This window comes from Rhincodon typus, chromosome 2, assembly GCF_021869965.1.
Source record: "Rhincodon typus isolate 14 chromosome 2, sRhiTyp1.1, whole genome shotgun sequence".
NCBI lineage: Eukaryota > Metazoa > Chordata > Chondrichthyes > Orectolobiformes > Rhincodontidae > Rhincodon > Rhincodon typus.
The window spans coordinates 107,170,163-107,192,414 of NC_063333.1; the positions used below are offsets into that span (position 1 = coordinate 107,170,163).

The 22,252-nt window shown below is 38.8% G+C and overlaps 1 protein-coding gene across 1 annotated transcript in view; it reads right to left on the bottom strand.

The window, feature by feature from the left end:
- LOC109913658 (triple functional domain protein-like) overlaps window positions 1-22,252 on the bottom strand; it is an 87,763-nt gene that overhangs the window by 18,554 nt on the left and 46,957 nt on the right. The window contains exons 6-9 of the mRNA XM_048608708.1: window positions 19,369-19,561; window positions 17,255-17,767; window positions 12,365-12,487; window positions 830-1,021 (exon numbers count right to left, since the gene is read on the bottom strand). Coding sequence (XP_048464665.1) covers window positions 830-1,021; window positions 12,365-12,487; window positions 17,255-17,767; window positions 19,369-19,561 — 1,021 coding nt within the window. The remainder of the gene's footprint in view (window positions 1-829; window positions 1,022-12,364; window positions 12,488-17,254; window positions 17,768-19,368; window positions 19,562-22,252) is intronic.

Genomic DNA, 22,252 nt, shown 5'->3' on the forward strand with positions numbered 1-22,252 from the left:
TCCATCTTCTATCCGCCTCCCACTCTCTCCCTATTTATTTCAGAACCCCCTTCCCTTCCCCCATTTCTGATGAAGTGTCCAGGTCCGAAACGTCAGCCTTCCTGCTCTTATGATGCTGCTTGGCATGCTGTGTTCATCCAGCTCTGCACTATGTAAAAAGATTAACGTTCTATATAATGAACACTTAAATCCGAGGCTGTTGTACGTATCAGTTCTCATATCAATTATTGTTGAAAATACCCAGATTTACAAATATTTTCCAACAAGCCTAACATGTTGAATTACCAGATAACTGGGAGAAGGGTACGAAACAGATTGCAGCTTCCAAAGGCCGTTAATGAGCATGTCTAGTTAACTGAATTGATGGAGGTCACCCCAAACAAGTATTCAATGTAATCATTCCATTGTTTTATGAACAACATGCAGAGATAATAACAATACAAATAACGTCCTTTCATCAATGGTAATAGCAATCTTTAATCATTCCCTACAGCATACTCTTTAAAAATAAATTTGAAGTTTATATTTGAAATTAGTTTTTGTCCTTTGCAAGGTTAAGAGATCATGCCATTGAGAAGTGGACCTGAAATTTGAAATCATTTACAACTGTTCTTAGATTAGAAGAATTTGCAAGAAATAATTTTGTCCTAAATTTTTTTGGTGCAGGAATGTTTCAGTATTAATCTAAACTTGTCCAAATTAAATTTTCTGACTCAACAAGAACCTATCCATTGCACAAAAAAGTATGGAAAATATTTAACAATTTAATTACTTGTGGTGCACCGACCATATAAACAGCAGTTATACATAATTGTGAGCATTTACTGACTTGTTCCGCCTTCTGATGAAAGACAGCAGACATATCAAGCAAGGTGCTACGTTCATCCAATGCTGCTGCAAATGCTTTCCACTCCAGGTCCAGCTGACTGGCAATCTGCTTGATTTGCTGAGAGGCATAATGGTTAGATTCCAGTAAACGATTGGCCACTGACATTATGCGGTTGATGTTTACATATACATTCTGTGGAAAAACACAAAATAATTTGTCGAATAAACAATCCGGTATCCAAATGGTAGCCTGCTTGAATAGGTGCAAAACTGCATGAAATGCATCTTCACATTCAAAAGTTTACGTATTCTGGAAGAATCTGAATTTAACTGTCTACCTTTTTTAAACAAAGGCAGGGAATTAAATCGTTAAATGTAAATTTCTTTTTTGTTAACTGAAATTGACACCTATATAAACAAAAAGGCTACTTAAAAATTTTATCACATAGCCCACAGAACCTTTCTTCAGATTAGCAACTGAAGTAGTTAGTTAGTGTTAGAATATAACAGGCTTTCTCTGAACAGACAGCTGTGTTTTTACAGTGAAGTCAAATATTAAGAACACCTCACCACTGTAATTGAAATAATGAAGTCTGAACATCCACTACAATCCTGTGGTTCCGTCAATCATAAGCAAGACCAGACGCAAATATTAGGAATATTTGCAGTGTACTTTTGAAATGGGTCCCTGCTGAAAAAATTCAAACACTTGCACACCAGCTACTACTATACAATGAAAGCAACAAATGTGACCAAGTTCCAAGCTGTGCATTGAAAGAAATGAGCACAATTAATATTAGTAAATCACTTTGAAAAACCTTGCAACAGTTGGTGATGCTGTAGAAATAACATTACAAGGCAGATTGAAAACAACAGCAAAAATTATTGGACAGCTCAAAACATTACCCCTTGCGATAAACTGGTGTTGCCTCCTACATTTAATCAAAAGCACTACCTCCCAGAAATTATAGAACATAGAAACAATAAGACAAAACATGGAGAAAGAAAGCCCAACGATGCAAAAAATATGGAAGAGAAAATATTTGGAAACCAACAAATAGACAGTAGCATAAACAGCATTAAAATGGAAAAAATAGAACACCTAAAAGTTATAAAGCAATGAAGCTAATTCTTCTGTTATATATTTTGAACATTACCATTTAATAACCACAGTCTGCTTATGATATCTGAGTGGATCAGTATTGCACCATATTTCAGTATTCCAACTGTCTAATTAGAATATCAACCACGATTGGGTTCAATTTAAGGCGATCTTGGTACCATTTAAAATATGCCACTTTGGTAAAAATCTGAGTTCCAAACTAAAGCATATGCATTTGATATTACAATTGATGTAAACTAATATCAATCATGTATTTTCTTTTATTCATCCACAGGGTATGGGCATCATTGGCTAGGCCAGCATTTATTGCTTATCACTAATTGCCCATTGGGAAAAACTGTAATAGAAACCTTAAAAAAATCATATAAAGGTCTTATAGTTTTACCATTAAACATTCAATTCCTCCTCTATTCTCTCCTAAAACAGATTGCTTCCTGTTTCTCTCCATTAAATTTTATACAACCAATCTACTAACCTATGTCCTACTGGAAATGCTTCCAATCCTCTTCACAAGTAAATAATTTCTTTGAAAAAAGGAGAATATGCACACAAAAAAAAAGAGGGAGATCAAGAAAGAGGAGCTATGATATGAACTGTCTGTATCTCTCCAAACCAAAAGATAAACTTTGATTAGCTATTTTCTTCCTACAGCTAACCTCTTATCCATGCTGGCATACTCCACTGCATTTGCACAACTCAGTTATTTCCTCCAAAAATTCAAACTCCTAGAATACATAACTCAGCTTTACAAACTCCATTGTGGCTACTTTTAACTTACAACTTTCTAATTTGACATTTTTAAAATCCAAATTACAGCCGCTTGAACATCTGTCATTACTAATGTATGATTAGATTATATATATGATTAACTGCTTTATCTTTTGTGGTCAAAACTTTTCTGTTTCTACTATTTCATAATGCAAGGCATTAAGGTCCAGTCTCACAGAACAAGACAGGTTTACAACACAGAAAGGAGCCATTGAAGCTACACTTCAAGCCAGCTCTTTGTACAAAAAGTCAAAAACACTCCCATTGCCTCATGTCTCTGCAAGAAACAGTCACCTGCACGCAACAATTAACCAAATTCCTTTGTAAAGATGTAGATCATTAAAATTCCTTCTAATAAAATATACCTTCCTCCAGTACTGACATTTTAATTTCTCCTCATTGTCTTTAATTTGACAGCCATAAATCACGAACACTGACTTCATAACAAGAGAAATAAGAAGTAACGAAATAATAAGTCTCCACTACTCTGGGAAAAAGATCTTAGCAATTCACTTTAACTATGACCTCATGATTTTAAAAATCTCTACAAAGTCACTTGTCAGCCTCTGACGTTCCCAGGAAAATAGCCCCAGCCTATTCAGCCGCTCCTTATAGCTCAAACCCTGCAACCCTAGCAACATCCTTGTAAATTTTCGGAGATAGCAAGACCTGCAGATGCTGGAGTCAGAGTCAATACAGTGTGGAGCTGGAGGAAGTCAGCAGGTCAGGCAGCATCAGAGGAGCAGGAAAGTCAATGTTGCGGGTTTATATAAATAATTTGGAAGTGAATACAGGAAGTATGGTTACTAAGTTTGCAGATAACACCAAAATAAGTGGTTTAGTGGACAGCAAAGAAGGTTACCTCAGAGCACAACAGGATCTTGATCTGATGGGCAAATGGGCCTTGGAATGGCAGATAGAGTTTAATTTCGATAAATGTGAAGTGGTGCACTTTGGTCAGGTAAATCAGGGCAGGACTTAATTCACTTAATGCTAAGGTCCTGGGAAGCGTTGCTGAACAAAGAGGCCTTGTGGTGCAGGCTCACAGTTCCTTGAAAGTGGTGTTGCAGGTAGACAGGGTGGTGAAGGTGGCGTTTGGAATGCTTGTCTTTATTGATCAATGCATTGAGTATAGGAGGTCACATTGTGGGTGTACAGGACATTGGTCAGGCTACTTTTGGAATACTGTGTTCAATTCTGGTCTCCCTGCCATAGCAAGGATGTTGTAAAACTTGAAAGGGTTCAGAAAAGATTTACAGTTCTCCAGGGTTGGAGGGTTTGAGCTGTAGGGAAAGGCTGAATAGGCTGCGGCTATTTTCCCTGGAGCTTTGGAGGCACAGGAGCAACATTATAGAAATTTATAAAATCATGAGAGGTATGGATAGTGTGAATAGCCAAGGTCTTTTCCCCAGGATAGGGGAGTCTTAAACTAGGTGTGAGGCAGAAGATTTAAAAGAGACCCAATGGGCAACTCTCTCCTACAGAGGGTGGTGAGAGTGCATGGAATGAGCTTCCAGAGGTGGTGATGGAGGCTGGTATAATAACAATACTAAAAGGTATCAGCATGGTTACATGAATAGGAAAAGGCTTAGAAAGATATGGGCCAAACGCTGACAAATGGGACCAGATCAGTTCAGCATATCTGGTCAGCAAGGACATATTGGACAGAAAGGTCTATGCTGCACATCTCTATGACTCACTAACATTCCTCCTCTATTCACATCCAAATCATTTATATAAATGACAAAAATTAGTGGACCCAGCACAGATTCTTGCAGCACATCGCTGTCCGAAAAATAATCTTCCACTCTTGTCTGTCTCCTACCTTCAAGCTAATTTTGTATCCAAATGGCTACCTCTCCCTGGATTCCATGTGGTGTAACTTTGCTAACTATTTTACCATGTGGGACCTTGTCCAACACCTTGCTCAAGTCTATACAGACAAGGTTGACTGTTCTGCCTTCATCAGGAGATACTAAGAACTGCCGATGCTGGCAGTTGACCAGGAAACTTTCCTGCTCCTCTGATGCTGCCTGGCCTGCTGTGTTCCTCCAGCTCCACACTGTGTAATCTCTGCCTTCATCAATCCTCTTTGAAATTTATGCAAAAAAACTCAACCAAATTAGTGACACATGATTTCCCACACACAAAGCCATGTTCTCTATCCCTAATCAGTTCTTGCATTTCCAAATACATGTAAAATCCTGTCCCTCAGAATCCCCTGCAACAACTTATCCACCACTGAAGTCAGGCTCATCAGTCCATTGTTTGCTGGCTTTTCCTTACCACCTTTCTTAAACAAAGGCACTAGATTAGCCACCCTCCAGTTTTCTGGCACCTCTCTGCTTGAAGGAATTTCTCTTCATCTCAGTCTTAAACAGCCTCTCCTTAAACTGTGACTTCCCGGTCATTAAAAGCATTTTTCCTGCGTTTATTCTGTCTAGTCCTGTTAAAATTTTATAAGCTTCTATGAGATCCCCCCTTCATTCTTGTATACTCCGGTGAATATTGTTCTAACCTATCCAGTTCCTCTTCATTTTTCAGTCCTGCCATCCCAGGAATTAGCTTTGTGACTGGGAGGAAGAATCTCTAACTAGAAAGGTTCAGAATTGATGAAGAAGTAGTGTTGGGTACACTGGTGGTAACTTAAAGTTGACAAGACACTGGAACGGAATGAAATGCTTCCAATGCATTTTAAGGAAGTGGCGGCGGTAATTGGAGGGGCACTGGCCATAAATTTTCAGTCTGCCTTAGATTCGGAGAAAGTGCCAGAAGACTGGAAATTTGCAAACATCATATAACCTTGTTTCAAAGAGGTTGTAAGAATTGGCCCAGCAATTCCAGACTGTCAGGGCTGTAGAGAATAGTTCTTTTTTGAAACTTGACATACATACACATTGGAGTTCCCAAAAAGTCAGTTTCACAATCATTGTTTTTCTTAATATAGATTAATGATCCACACTGGGATATGCAGGGCACAATTTGAAAATTTACACATGTTATAAAACCTGGAAATGTTGTGAACTATGGAAATGGTGATAAAGTTCATGGAGATGCTGACAGGCTGTTGGAAAGGGCAGGCACATAGGTTGAAACAAGGCATTTTTAAAAAATTCATATCAATAACTTTCCCCTTCTTTCAAGAAACTATCAGAGCAAGTGAAAGAGTATCAGATGATTGGTCACAGGTATTTAACTTTATTTCCCTCTTCACAGATACTGCCAGACCTATTGAGTAATTACATTTCTCTCAGAAGAAATCACACAAAACGCTGTCAATCATTTACTTAAAAACAGGGGGAAAACCCAAAAAAGATGGTAATAATGAATAATTATATCAAACTTATTATCCAGAAGGTTGTGAATGTTGACAGTACTTAGCAGTATAAATAACGCTGCTATAGGTATAAGCATGAGAATCTACAACTTTTATAACTGCACCAATAACAACATCTGGCTGCAGAAGTGACTGCGTTGCATCAATGGTGAAGCCCAAATTGGTAGTGTACATTACACATATAAAACTATTTAAAATTGAACAGCAATTGAATGGTAAAAGTTGTGGACATTAATGTCTGATTAAAGACCCATTCCTAAGGTCCTATCATCTACTGAAAAAATAATGCAGATCCTCAAAAACATAGCAGTATCCTTCAAACAGAAAGCATTCCAGACTTTTCATTTCTTAAAGCAACATCCACCTTTGAATGATTTGCAAAACTGTAACCTATTCCGTTATCACACATAAACGTATTCATTGCGGTATTAGGTTCAATGTGCTTCAATAATTGCACCTCATTTTATAGAGTAGGTGTTACATTTCTGTAAAAAATTGAATATTAACTTGAAGCATTTTAGGATTTCTTGCCATTTGAAGTTTCTCAATTTTAATGGCGTTGAATGGCACTAAACTCACTGCACAAAAGATTTCACATTAATAGACAACACTGTTCTGCAGGCATACAGGTTTATTGGCAAATGTCTTGCTGTTGATCATAAGGAATGCTCAAACATAGTAACTTAATGAAAAACACAGATTTATTAGGATTTGAAATGATAGTTCTATCTAGATTCAGCACTATTATAAATGTGGCTGGCCTAGCAGCATCTGTGGACACAAAGACAAAGTTAATGTTTTAAGTTAACAGTTAACTCTGTTTCCCTCTCCATAGATGCTGCCAGACCTGCTGAGTACATCTCGCACTTCGTGTTATTTTTCCATTTTCCAGAATCCACAGTATTTCCTTTTATATTACGAAACTGTTGTTCCAGTTGAATAGAGTCACATTCGAAATGGCAGCCAACTCATACAGACCGTCAAATGTACTTATAGAGTCATACAGCATGGAAACAAAGCCTTCAGTTTCCCAAACTAAACTAGTTCCACTTGCCTGCAAATGGCCCATATCCCTATAAATCTTTCCTGTTCATGTACCTATCCAAACGTCTTTTAAATGTTGCTGCTATAGGCAAAAGCAGCTTGTGTCACAGCCAAATTTCTTCATTAAGTGAAATAGATGACTTATGGCATCATACACAGTAACAGCAAAAAATGAACAAGTGAGGATGTTAAATTAGATATAACAAAATAAATCAACATTTAACTATTTTAATTAAGTCAGCTGCTTGCTTCTAAGTTTTCAAAATGTATAAACTTAGCAAATTTTTCTCATGAGAGCACTCTTAAAACTATAGTTCATATTTGGCTGTCAAATTCAAATAATTAAGGAATCATGCAGCTGGCTTCCTCTCTCTTCAGTTAAATGTTATCCACTCGCTCTGCCACATTACCATTTGGAAATAGGTTAGATTGCAGGCGCACAAGAACATAACTTGCACAGTGGTTAGCACTGCTACTTCATAGTACCAGGGACCAGGTTCAATTCCACACGAATGACTGTCTGTGTGGAGTTCACACATTTTTCACCATGTCTGCGTGCATTTCCTCCAGGTGCTCTGGTGTCCTCCCACATTCCAGAGATGTGCAGATTAAGTGGACTTGCCATGCTAAATGGTCCAGAGTGTCTAGGGTTGTGCAGACTAGGTGGATTAGCCAATGGCAAATGTGGGGTAACAGGGATTAGGTGGAATGCTGTTCGGTGGGTCAATGTGGGCTCAATAGCCTGTTTCCACACTGTAGGGATTCTATGACAAGCATTAGTAGAGGAAAAATCTTGAGAAATATTCAGTAAATCAACTCACATCTATGGCTGAAGACAGGCCCAGTTGAGTCATTCTGCAGGATAATCATTGATGATTGCATGCCCAGTAGCAAAAAGGCCTGCCCTCCATATGAGGATAGAAATTCATTTAGACAAATCTGTTATGTTTACATATTGAAATGATAGCTTCTTCCTTAAACCACCAGCCTGATACAAAATAGCAGCTGGGGTGAGATAATAGGATTGCTAATCTTCTTTTACTTCTATCTTTTGAATAGTGTATTACTTGACAGATTTTTAGAGGTGAAAATGAAATATTGTTTTTTTTAAAACCAACAATATGATTATTTTTCCTTGCCTTAAACTACAAATAATGAATGCTTTGCAGATAGGTTGTACATATTGGGAGAGGAAAGCACCAATCCACCAGCCCCAGTCATCCACAAACCCAGACCCCAGGACAGTCACCAGTCTGCAGTCACTCAGATATCATTCCATTCATTCAAACACACTGCACCCAACTCAGCTCTCGGTCCATAACTCACTCAGTGAACCAGCAATCTATTAGCTCTGTCAGTCAGTCACTCACCCAAATCCCAGACAGTCAGTCAGTCACTCACTCGTCTAGTTGTTCACTCAGCCAACAATGTCCCCATCATCCAACCAGCCTCCCACTGAGTCACTCACTCTCCCAGCCAGTTCTCAGTCATACTAGACCCAAAATGATAACTCTGTTTTTCTCTCCACAAGTGTTGCTAGACCAGCTCAATTTCTTCACCACTCTCTGTTTTTATTTCAAACCTCCAGTATCTGTACTGCGGGCTTTTATCCTCCAGTCACATACTCAGCGAACACACCAAGAGTCACTCACTCAACCATCCAATCACCCCAGTGAGTCACTGAACTCACGAGGATGGCCAGCATCCCAATCAGTCAGACAGTCACTTATCCAGCCAGCCCCAAAGGCAGTCAATCATTCACTCAATCACCTCATATCTCCCCAACCCTACCCCAGCGACTTGCTTGGACCCCATGCCCTCCAAACAGGCAGGCCATTTGCCACCCCAACCATTCCCACTCTACTGACTCACCACTTCCCCATATCGAAGGCCCACCTGCTTCTCAATCCCTCTTACCCCTGCCCGGTTGGCACACTAGACTCCTGACTCCCTCCTCCATTTGCCTAACTAGCTGAGTTAACTTGCCTACATTGTGCACAACCCATCAGATGCAAACACACGGGAGAATAGGCCTCCAACTGGAAGTGAAGCACTTTAAAAATCTTACAGTTACACATACCTCTATTTTGTACACATGTTTGAGGACCAGACAGAACTCCAACTGCAGCCTAGAATTCTACAAGCAATAGTTAGATATCCAGAGAAATATTAACACCAAAATCTAAGACATCCAGAGCTAAACGCAGCACTTAATATTACAATAGCCACCTATTTCTTTAATACATTTTCTTTTTCATTCATGGTATGTGGGTGCCACTGGGCATGCATTATTTATTGCCCATCCCTAATTGCCCATGAGTACGTGGCAGTGACCTGCCTTCTTGAAAAAATACAGCCCTTGAAGTGTAGGAAAACCCACACCTCTGTTGGGGAGGGAATTCTAGCAACAGTGAAGGAACAGCAATATAAGTCCAAGTCAAAACAGCTTGTAGCTTAGAAGGGGTCTTGGAGGTCTTGGCGTTGCCAGCACCCTTGTCTTGCTACCTGGTGGGGGTTGGGGTTTTGGCAAATGATATTGAAAGAGCCTTGGTGGCTTACTCTCGTGGCTCTTGTAGATGGTAAGCAGGGTGTTAGTGTGCATCAGTAGAGAAGGTGGTGAATGTGGAAGGTGGTGGCACTCAAGTGCCAATCAAGTGGGCTGCCTTTTCCTGTATGGTGCTGAGATTCTTCAATATTGTTGGAACTGCACCCATCCAGTCAAACGGAGGGCATTCCATCACACTCTTAGCTTGTGCCTTGTAGATGGTAGACAGACATTAGGATGTCAAGAGAAAAAAGTTACTTCTGCAGATTTCCTCTGACCTGATATTGTGGCCAGAGTAGTTAAACAGCTAGTTCAGTTTAGTTTCTGGTCAATGGTAACCACCGGGATGCTGATAGTTCAGCAATGGTAATACCACCGAACTTCAATGTTGGAAATGGGCATTGCCTGATACTTGTGTGGTGCAAATACTACTTGCCATTTATCAGCTTCTGCCTGGATGCTGTCCAAGTTTTGCTGCATGTGAACACAAGCTGCTGCAGAGTCTTAAAAATCTCAAAATGTGTTGAACATCATGTAATGATTAGCAAACATACCCACTTCTGACCTTACAACAGACGGCCAGTCATAGACTCTCAGAATCCCTACAGTGTGGAAACAGGCCCTTCAGCCCAACAAGTCCACACTGACCCATCCCCCTATAACCCACCCAATCTCCACATCCCTGAACACTATGGGCAATTTAGCATGGCCAATCCACCTAGCCTGCACATCTCTCGACTGTGGGAGGAAACCCATGCAGACACGGGGAGAATGTGCAAACTCCACACAGACAGTCGCCCAAGGGTAGAATTGAACCCAGGTCCCTGTAAGGCAGCAGTGCTAACCACTGTGCCACCATGCCACCCCCACTGATGAAGTAGCTGGAAATGGTTGGGCTCCGGATACTACCCTGGAGAATTCTAGCAGTGATGTCCTGGGACTGAGATGATCAACTTCCAATGACCACAACCATCTTCTATGCGGCAGATATGACAAGAATCAGCAGAGACTTTTCTCTTTGATTCCCAATGATTCCAATTCCTCTAGGGTCCCTTGATGCCACGCTGTCAAATGTCCTTTAATATCAAGAACAGTCACTCTCATCTCACCATGAAGTTCACCTGTCTTGTTAATTTTTGAACTAAGGCTCTAATTAAATCATGAGCCAAGTGGCCCAGGCAGAATGCAAACTGAGCATCAATGAACAGGTTAACGTTGTGCAAATGTTGCTTAACACTTTGCTAAGGATTGACAGTAGACTCATAGGGCAGTAATTGGTCAGTTTGGATTTGTCCTGCACAGGACAAACCTGGCCAATTTTCCACATTGCCAGGTAGATGCAAACGTTGTAGCTGTACCAGAAAAGCTAGTCAAGGAGTGCAGCTAGTTCTGGAGCACAAATCTTTAACATTATTGTCAAAATGTTGTCAGGGTCCATAGCCTTTTGTAGCATCCATCTGAATATCATATGAAATAAATAGAAATGATTATAGACTGGCAACTGCAATGCTGGAGACCTCAGAAGGATGCTGCAATGAATCATGCATTCAGCACTTCTGGCTGAAAATTGTTACAAGTGTGACACAGCCTTGTGTTTTAGCACTAATTTACTGGCCTTCCACATCATTGAGGATAGGGATTTTTATACAGCCTCTCCTCATCTAGTGAGTTACTTAATTGTCCCCAGCATTCATGACCAGATGTGACAGGACTGCAGAGGTTAGGTGTGATTCATTGGCTTTGGGATCGCTTTACTTGATGCTGTTTGGCATGCAAGTATCCCAATGTTTTGCTTCATCGAGCTGGTACCTCATTGTTAGGTATGCTTGTTGTTGCTCCTGACATGCTGTCTTGCATTCTTCGCTGAACCAGTGCTGACCTTCCAAGTAATCAGCAAGTTTTCTTGCCCATGTTTGATCTGACGAATATGACTCAGGATTCCAAGAAGTCTATGTTCAGAATGGCAAGGGTAACTCTATCCTGACCATATAGCACTGTGCCGCCATCACTGGTGAGTCAGCCCTGCTCGTGTGACAGACCAGACTTAGAGATGATAGTAGTTGTCTGAAAGTTGGAATTTCAAGACAGGCTGTTGCTTCATCAGTCTCAGAGACAGCGCTCATTCAATTCTGGCACAAATCCCCAAACGTCAGTGAGGAAAACTTTGCACAGTCAACAGGGCTGGATTTGCCATTGTCATTTCCAGTATCTAGAATGAAGCCAAGTGGTCAGTCCAGTTTCAGTCCTAACTTTTAGCGCTTGTAATATGCTAGGCAATTTCAGAGGGCAGTTAGGAGTCAACCACATTACTGTGGGTCTGGAGTCACAAGGAAGCAAAACTAGGTAAGGACAGCAGATTTCTTTCCCTAACAGATAGATTGAGATGGTTTGTACAACAACTGTTGCATACAAGATGGGTCCTCTGTCAATGCCTAGGTAGAGCTCATTAACAGGCAAAGTTAGTAATCTGCCATAACACAATTGTTAAATTCCACCAATGTCTACAACATCTATTAAAATATAGGGCAAGAATGTTGTTAATTTTGCACTGAAAGTACAAAAGCTGGTCAAAGTATGCTTAAAAAGATTCACAGTAATGATTAAAAAAAATCTGGCTTATTCATTAATGAAACTAATCACAGTTCTTTACTAAGTCAATAAAAGGAATGCAATACCTACTGCATTAACATTTGACTGTTTCTCAGCTATTGGCCCTTACCATGCAGTTCATTGCAAAGTGATTGTGCTGTGTTTGAAGTTCCATTGCATGCTGATGAGTAGCTCCAATTTCTGTATAGCTATTCAAAAACAGTCCTTTGTTGTGAGAGATCCAGTCAAACATCTGAATAGAAGCAGGATATTTATTAAACACATGGAAACTCAATTAGTTTAATGAAATAATACATCATGAGATACAACCGGTTACCTGTAAGTTACTGGACACGAATGACTGTAAACATAGAAAGCACAGCACGCAAAATGGACCAGTCAAATTTAAGAGCATACACTTCCTTATCTTTTTTTTGTAAACAAATTGCTTGAATAAAAACAGGTAATTTTATCAGGCACTTAATGAACACTTTTTATGATGGAAGTTTGGCAACAGTACAATGCATACATAGCAACTGTGGAATCATGAAAATCTAAAGGGATTTGACTTCTTCAACCTATTGTCCAAAAGTACAGGAAAGGAATCAATAATGTGAAGATTATGTGAATTACTTTGAAGCAGTAAATATTTCAAATACACGCATGCTTCACACACTGCAGTATTGCATGATCTGGGGAAACAGCTGAACCTACACACACGTGCATGCACGTAAACGTAAAGGATTAGCTCAGTTGGTAGTATCCTCGTTTCAGAAGATGGTGAATTCAAGTTCCATTCCAGTACTGAAGCACACAAAGATGATAATTCAATAACATGATAAGGACGTTCTAGATTGTCAAATTTGCTGTCTTTCAACTTGTTGCTGACCAGGAATTCAATCTCATTGAGTGATGTAGTGGCATCTCTAGCAGGTATTTCACTTCCAGCGTCATGCAGTTGTACTGCAAATGATCACAGAGCTTATGACTGAGGAGTCACAGTATAGGGCTGAAGTGATGTCACCAGGTTCTCCAAGAACCAACCAAAGTAAAGGATTTGTTTGAAACCATTCACCCTCCCCACCATCCAAGAAAAGAAACTTAAATAAGATCACTTAAAACAACGTATACAGAGTAAATTAGAGATTGGGGCATACATATGGTGTGAAGGTAGAAGCTAAAAATTCCAATTTGCTTTTGAAAATATCTTTAAACCTTAGCTTTAAAAATCTAATTAAAGTTTCAAGATCAATCCTATCTTTTAGCAAATGTTATTAATCATATTACTGTTTAAAAATAAGTTATGGTACAATGTTTCAAGGAGTTTCAAACAAATGCTGACAGCTTATTACCAACCACTATTTACACTTGCTTTGACTACTCAAAATAGAGCATAATATCCAATGTTTGCAGGTGGTGTTGACATGCCTGATCCAACAATCAGAAGAGTCCCATGCTATAGGCTGTTATTTGACAACCAAGGCCAAAAGAGAGTCTGCGATGTCTCTTTGCACCAAAATTGCTTTACGCTACTAAGCTCCTACACAGAGCTCAACATCTATAGGTCAAATAATTAGCCATCTGAGATTCGCAACACTAGCATCTACACAATTAAACAAACTTGATTTGGGCATATGTGGTCATGTAATGTGTGGTCAAGTAAAGATCAAAGCTATAACTTCCAATACACAATGACTTTCATACCTTGGGAATGCCTTCAAGTACTTCACCATCAAATATAATGTAGGAAAACCCAGTGGTCAATTTTTATTATGTAAAATCCCACAACAGAAATTAGGTAAATGATTGGTAATCCATTTCTGGGTGTTGCTGGCTAATAAATGTCGGCCAGGACACTGAAAGAAATACGCTGCAAATGTTTAAACATTTGCAAAAAACCTATGATGTCAGCTATGAAGACAAACAGCACCTCAGTTTATTGCCTAAGAACTTTCTATCGCAGGCTGAGTGTGCGCTAGCACTGAAAAAAGCCTGACACTGCCAAACAAGGTCTAGAGAAAATTCCTAAATATTTATACAATTCATAGATATGCGTATATACTACAGTATACTCTCAAACAATTGTGGGAGGAACTGCTTTGCAATCAAAATTGGCATAATACTGCTGGAGAACAGAATATATCAAAGAAAAAAAATACAATTATCTAGAGTTAGGCAGGATTCTGCCAATGCTCTTATCATCCACCTAATCTGCTTCTTTCAGGACTGCTAATGTCCCTGGCCACAACAATGGACACATTTCAGCATCAGAGCGTATTGCTCATCTTGCGTTACTGAGGTCTTTTCAACACTTGGAAATCTGTTCAAATTTAACTGCTCAGTCTCCTAAGCTTCTTTGCTATCAAAACCACACACACCATACTACAAGACACAGATGCCATGATCCTACCATTCAGTCACTTAAAGCTTTAAGGTAACCTTTACAAGCCTACATTAAACCTGCACAATCCAATCACCACTGTTACCTGCTGAGCTACTGGCTATAATTATGTTTTTCATTTCAGGTTTCCATCATTTAATGCATGTTTGTTTTCTTGCAACCATACTGCTGCAATACATACCTTAAATAACCAACACCAAGAACCAAATGTTGCTGCAGGATAGTGGGTAGTATCATTGGTTAACAGCATGCTAAAGGCTCTTTACATCCTGGATTAATTAGTGCATTGAGCAACAGAGAGAGGCAATGCAGTGGAGGCACTACAACATTGTGGTAGACAGGAGATTGCAATGAGGACCACAGAATGGTAAGGCACAGAAAGTGGTCATTTATCAATGTATTAGCTCTTAAGTAAAGTTATCTAATAAATCCCAAGCCCAGATTTTAAAATAAGGCAATTCTACATCAATAGCTTCTACAAAAACGGTGGACACAGTGATCTGTAAGGCAAGTTTAAAAAGTTTAAAATAACTTGAAAACAGTGACTTAACTGCGACTGCAAGCTCTGATTTAGATATCTCCTGGCTTCTAGGCTTCCTTCAAGCCCTACTTAATCTTGCTCAGCTCGAATGGACATCAACTGGTAATTTATTAAAACCATGACATGCACTGCATATTTCATGGTGACATTCAACTGAAACGTTTCCTATACCATGATAAGATGCCTAAAGGTTCCCTTGTGTTGCCAATAAATGGTACTATGTTAGAATGGGAAGGTCAAACTTAACTGTCACCATGAAAATCAGTACTCTCCAGGTACTTGAGCTGTTCAAGTAGTAGCACATTCCTTTCCTTAACTGATGAGTTTAAAAAGTATTTTTAAACATTCCGTTTGTTTTACAATTTTCAATTAAAATTTAAATTGGTTAGGGGGTCAGAGACAGAGTACAGATAATAGATACATACTTAAATTGGTAGCATGCAACTTTCGGTGTCCCACAGGGAACTAAGGAATGACCTCACCTTTCAACTATATTTGAAAGTGATGCAGATCAAGGATTAGAAATCCTGCATCCAAGTTTAACACCAAATTAGGTGGCACAGTAAACAGTGCAAATAGGAGAAGACTATTGCAAAGCAGCTTTTTACATGAGTGGATGGAAAAATCTATGCAGGTGGAGGTCAACTAAACAAAGCATGACCTCATTCATTTCGGACCCATGACAGAGTATTTTCTAAAAATGAGGAGCTCGGAATTGTGATGATGATTTAGGGATCTAAGTGCAGCAATCAATAAAAGCTAATGAACAAGTGAAAAATGTAATTAAAAGACGATTGAACGTTCACCTTTATCTCAAAATGGTCAGAATACAAAGGGCAGGGAGCTGGAATACACAGGGGTGAAAGGTTTATTACTGTTATTTAAAGTTCTGGTGAAAGTCCATTTAAGCACTACATTTAGTTCAGAGTATCACACTTCAGCAAAGATACATAAATCTTACAAGGAAGTACAGCAGAGATTCAGAATGTTAAATTAGGCCTTTAGTTCAGAAGATAAAGGATTCTATACATAAAGAGGGTTTTAAGATGGTTAAAAAAATTATTAAGATTAGATCAAATAAAACTATTTCCTTCAGTGGGAAAATCCACATAAACCTTAAAAATTATAGGGTTTGTTAACATCATCTGGAAGTACTTCTCTGTAAAAAGGTATCAGGAAATCTGGAACATTTTCTATGAAAAAGCTGTTGAAACAATATCACTTGAAAATTTCAAGATAAATAAATTTGTTTTTACCAGCCTTATGGAATTAAGGTAGCTACATGGAGTTAAGATACAAACTCGCCAGGATTTAAATGAATAGCACAACAGATTTGAAAGGCTAATGCTTTATTCCTGTTCCTTTACTGTGACTAGTCAAAGATTTGCTTTCTCCCTTCTTCTGCAACCACGATTTGAAATAGCTCTTACATTGTTAAGAATTTACCATTTGTTAAATGGTTGTAGTTGACACCCTATTGGCAGCACTCAGGCCCTGGCTGCTTAAATCCATTCATTATCTTGGAGAGATTGTTGGAAATTATATTTTAATTTTCATGTATACACAATATATATTAAAAAGGAAATAAAGTGCTTACCATACCCTCAAGAAATCCCAAAGCACATGGCAGTGAATTATATAAAATATCCTCTTAAAGCAAAGTACACAAGAAACCTGTTAATCTATTTAATAATGCTCTAAATCTATTTTTGGCCATAAGTACTCACCTGCTCTTATTTGAAGGACAGCACCTACACAGGGAAACAGGACCCCACTTTAATAACTCATTCAAAAGATACCATTCTGACAATGGAGCACCCCATCAGTACTGCACTGAAATGTCAGTCAATATAAGGGAGAAAGAGATGTACATCTCCATAGCACAGTATTCTCATAATTATTCTGACTAATTAATTAAAATGACATTCAATTTGTACAGCTTTGTTTCTTCAAGTACTTACTAATGATTTTTACATATTAAATTTCAAATTAAATTCATTAATGTTGTTGAGAAATACCATAATTATTCCAAGACCAATGGCAGTTGTTATGCATGCTGAATTGTTTATTGACCTCACCTTTTCTGCATCTTGTTCAAAGAGCCTAAGCTGGAAGCACTGATCCAGTTTCACCTTGCGTATATGCCACATCTGATGCAGATGCTGCCTGGTTGAGTGCAGTCTGTCCAGCATACTGGACACTTTTGGTACAAGGCCCTGAAAGTCTGCATTCCCTGATACAGAGTTCTTATGGGGAAAACTTTCACTACTTTGAATTCGCTGCAGCAATTTTTGCCCTTCTAGGTCCAGCTCTTCAATTGGAGCTTTGATGACTTTCTTCTTCAGTAGTGTATGCTCATCAATCATTTTTCTAGCTCCATCCAAGTCCTGAGGGAAGTCTTTTTTAGCTAGCATCTCCTGCAGTTCTTCCAATCTGGACAACATGTGTGATGCATTGCTTATGAAGTCTTCAAAGGCCACATGGATCTCAATCCACTCCTCATGGTTGTACTCGAGACAGCCATCAAACTCAGGAGTGAGCTGGGATGGGTCAACAACTTTGGTAAGGCCTTCTATGGACACCATATTAGTCTAAACATAGACAGAACAAAAAACACATTATCCATGCTACTCAATTAGTCAGTAGTGAAGATTACGTTTTAGTTGTACACATAATATAGCCCTGGCATCAACTGAGATCAACTTCCATTCATTCTAGTACAATGCATGCTTTACGCTTTTCACAGTTGGGACTCAAGAGCCTTTTCATCTCTGCTATACAGTGAGAGAAAGCAAGGAAATATATTTAGAAAGCAAAATTATGAATGGAAAAAGGAAAATTACAGGACTTATTGTTGAAAAGTAACATCTAAAAATTCATCAACAATACTGTGGAAAATGTCTGGTTTTCACTTTACAAATACACAGGGTGGCTTGTTTCAAAACAGGAATAACACCATGTAGTGATGGATTAGGCAAATGGGTGCAGCATTTTGGAGCATTTCTAAAAATTGTAATGCATAAAAGGTACATTGCAGATTTAATGTAAAGAATTGATTAAAAAGTAATATAACCTTCTAAACTTTGAATGATTTTTATTTGTTAGGAAAATGAAGTAACATGAAGTTGCCATTGCAGCTATTTTTTACTTATTTAAATGCTGGCCCCCAATTTAAACTTTACCTTATGTCTCTTTTCTGTAGAAAGCTTATAATTAATTTAATTGGAAACATCAGGCAAAAAAAAAACCCAAATTTTAAGAATAGGGTTAAAGGGGACTCCTTTTCATGTTGTCCGTATGCTACGAGCTAGATTTTTCATATTGTTGCATTTATGTACAGATCCTACAATTGTTCACCATAATGAAGAAGAGATAATTTAAAACAGCATGGGAAGGTTTGGGGTACCAGGATTAAATTCTGGATTTACTTGCTGACATTACTTCTTGATGCCCCTGCAATACTTGATATGCTGGATTATAACATTACAATAGAAAACAAAACTCCTGCATTTTAGTAGCCTCAAAGAGACTTTGCAGTGAGCACATTCAAGCGACAAACACTTCTCCTTTGCTATTAGTCTTGAAAATAACAGGTTTACTTCAGCGTTACAGCTACGAGCCATGGGAGGCCTGCCCTGCAGCATCTATTGACTAAAAAGAGTTGTGTAAAACCAGCTAATACAAAATTAACTGTTACATTCCAGTGGGGAGCACAATGAACTGAACATAATTTTACATTATCACGCTCAACTGAGAAGCATGTGTCCTGAGGACTGAGTCCGAGTCTTTTTGAGTAAAATGTTATAATCAAACAGAGTATAAAGCAACATCATTCATCAGAGGAAGTTCATTAATTAGTCCTCCAGCACACTAGCATTGTCTCAACAACTCATGGAACAAAAAGTTTTTAAACTTCTCCTAAGCTTTGTTTACCTAGGTCAAAGAGTTATATCACGGTATGAGATTAATGGATATGTTCGCACAAAATATATTTAGAAACTCTGTCATTTTCTCTCATAATCAAAATTATTTTGTCCTTTTCAGCATGACTGAAACCTAAAACTAGCTTTTCAAGCTTAGTATGTGGAAGAAACCACATTTAAATGGTGTGGGCAAAATAGTTATTTTAGAAGCAGAGCAACAAGTCAAAGATTCTTTTCATAATTAGTCTAATATTTATATTTGAAAATACCTCAAATTCGAATTTAGAACTGCCAAAGTTAGTCCTTTGCTTCTGCCAGAAATTGTCTGGCTTGATGATCAGTGCAACATGAATACAGCCAGGAAACGATTCCTGTAGAATCTTCAGCAGCGGTTTAATGGAGTCCCACTTGGATCCACGCATGTCAACTATCACAGTGAACCCTCGCTTACACACTTCCTCACTGGAGAAAAGAAATACAAATCACATCCTGAAAATAAATGTGTACAAGACAAACCAGATAACATAAAAATAGCAGCAGATGAAGACTGACAATGACATAGGATTAGATTTTCTGTTCTCCAAGACTTTCCTTGGAAATCAGAGAACAAATGCCAACTGGCTTGTTCAAATAAGTGACCTGAAGTTACTTTTACTTTTCCTTTCATTTTTTGAGTTTTCTTCTCTCGAGAATTCCTTGCTGGGATATGATTACACACATGCTGAGCAGCCTCCATCATCCAGTCCTAAGCAAAGTGATCATCACTGATATGTGAACCCAGACAATGGTTACATGAGGATCAGCAAGTCTGACACTGCTCTCAACAAACATTCAAATAAGCATTTATAACAGGGAAAATAGATAATGATGACGAACAGGAATCAAGTGAATATTTTCTTTTCCTTCATATAGCACCAAGTCAATTCTAACATCTTTATCACTGCTCATGTTGAGATTCACTGCTACGGAGAAGAACAGTGATTAAACATCTTTATATCCTTATCCAGTCATGGAGGAGGTTGAGAAATGACAGACCACCACAATCAGAGACAAAGGACGCAATTGGTGACTTAAGGAGTGCAAATACCAAACAACGAACAGGATGCAGGGGTAAAGTGAGACCATAGCTGGGTAACGTCATTTGAGGATTCTGAAGAAATGATCGTGAGACTGAACAATTCCAGGTCAACAAGACACACATCTTTTCACTGGACAAGCTTCTAAATGGAATGAATTTGGCTCATTTTAACCCAATTTCATGTGACACCTGATAACAAACTCAAAATTGATAATTTCATTCAAAAATCAACACTTATTTCCTAATAACTTTAGATCAGTTAGAAGCAGGAGTGCGAGTGGCTGAAGGCGAAAAGGTCCAATTCTTTTTTTAAACGATAAGGAATTGTGAAATTACAGCACTTGAGGTGCTCTGTAGTTAATGCAAATGGAATTAAGCCACTTCGTGCAGGTGTAATTATTAGACGAAGTGTGGGTAGAACCATTAGTTTTCACTTTGTCTTTTATTGTGGTTAACATGGCAATGTTTGGCAAGTTTTTTTTTTCCGTATGACCCTATTTTAACTCACCAATACCTTCTCAAGAGCAATTAGGGATGGGAAACAAAAGCTGGCCTTGCCAGGGATGCCCAGAGCCCATGAACTAAAACATCAAAAAGGACTTAAAAGTTAATCTGATCTCAGTGCCAGCAAAAACAAAACCTCTAAGATAGCATGGTGAGATTAAGCACACAATTACTAAAGCTTACATATTATAGATAAATATATAAATAATACATCATACTATAACTATAAGTTACAAATTTGAATAAGCAACAGAGGTGCGTAGTCAAATTAATTTTAGAATATTGGTTGAACTAAATAAGTTTGGTTTGAGTTTATTTCCTAAAAATACTTGGTTAGAGAATAAAACTCATAATAACTACATGGTTCATTCATTGCCTTTTTAGCAATAAACAGTCTCCAATACAGAGACTCACATTTTCACAGCAGCAACTGGTGTATTACAGACCTCCACCACACCTACATTCTGGTCCACATCCTGTTCCAGCCCAGGCCCAGTACAGGTGCACACCTCAACTCCAGACCTGCATTGGTGCACACCTCCACTCCAGATCAGATCAGACCAGACAAGCACAAGTACACATCTCCAGTTCCAGCCTGGGAACAACACAACCTGGGTTTCATGCTACCTCTTTATGTCATGGAGTCATACAGCTGTACAGCACAGAAACAGACCCTTCAGTCCAACTTGTCCATTACAACCAGGTACCCTAAATTAATCTAGTCCCATTTGGCCCATATCCCTCTAAACCCTTACTATTCAAATACTCATCCAGATGTCTATTAAATGTTGTAACTATACCAGCCTCCACCACTTCCTCTGGCAGCTCATTCGATATATGCACCACCCTGCGTCTGAAACTTTGACCCTTCGGTCTCTTTTAAATCTTTCTCCTCTTACCTTAAACATGCATCCTCCAGTTTTGGACTCCTCTACCTGGGGAAAAAGATCTTTGCAAATCACCCTAATCATGCCATTCATGATTTTATAAACTTCTGTAAGATAATCCCTCAGCCTCTGACATTCCAGTACACTCCTGTACTCAATGCGCTGACCAATAAAGGCAGGCATACCAAATGACGTCTTCACTGACGTCTTCACAATCCTGTCTATCTGTGACTCCCAATTTCAAGGAACTATGAAACTGCACTCCAAGGTCCCTTTGTTCAGCAACACTCCCAAGGACCTTACCATTAGTGTATACATCCTGCTCTGATTTGCCTTCCAAAATGCAATATCTCACATTTAACTAAAGCATCTGCCCCTCCTCAGCCCATCTGATCAAAGTCCCATCGTACTCTCAGCTAACCTCCTTTGCCACCCAGTACACCACCAATTTTGGTGTTGTCTGCAAATTATTAACTATACCTCCTTTGTTCACATTCAAACCAATTATATAAATGACAAATAGCAGTCAATCTGCTTTGATTCTTGTGGCACACCACTGGTCACAGGCCTCCAGTCTGAAAAGCAACTCTCCACCAGCACCTAGAAATCGTAAGAACTGCTGATGCTGGAGTCAGATAACACAGCGCGGAACTGGTGGAACACAGCGCGGAACTGGTGGAACAC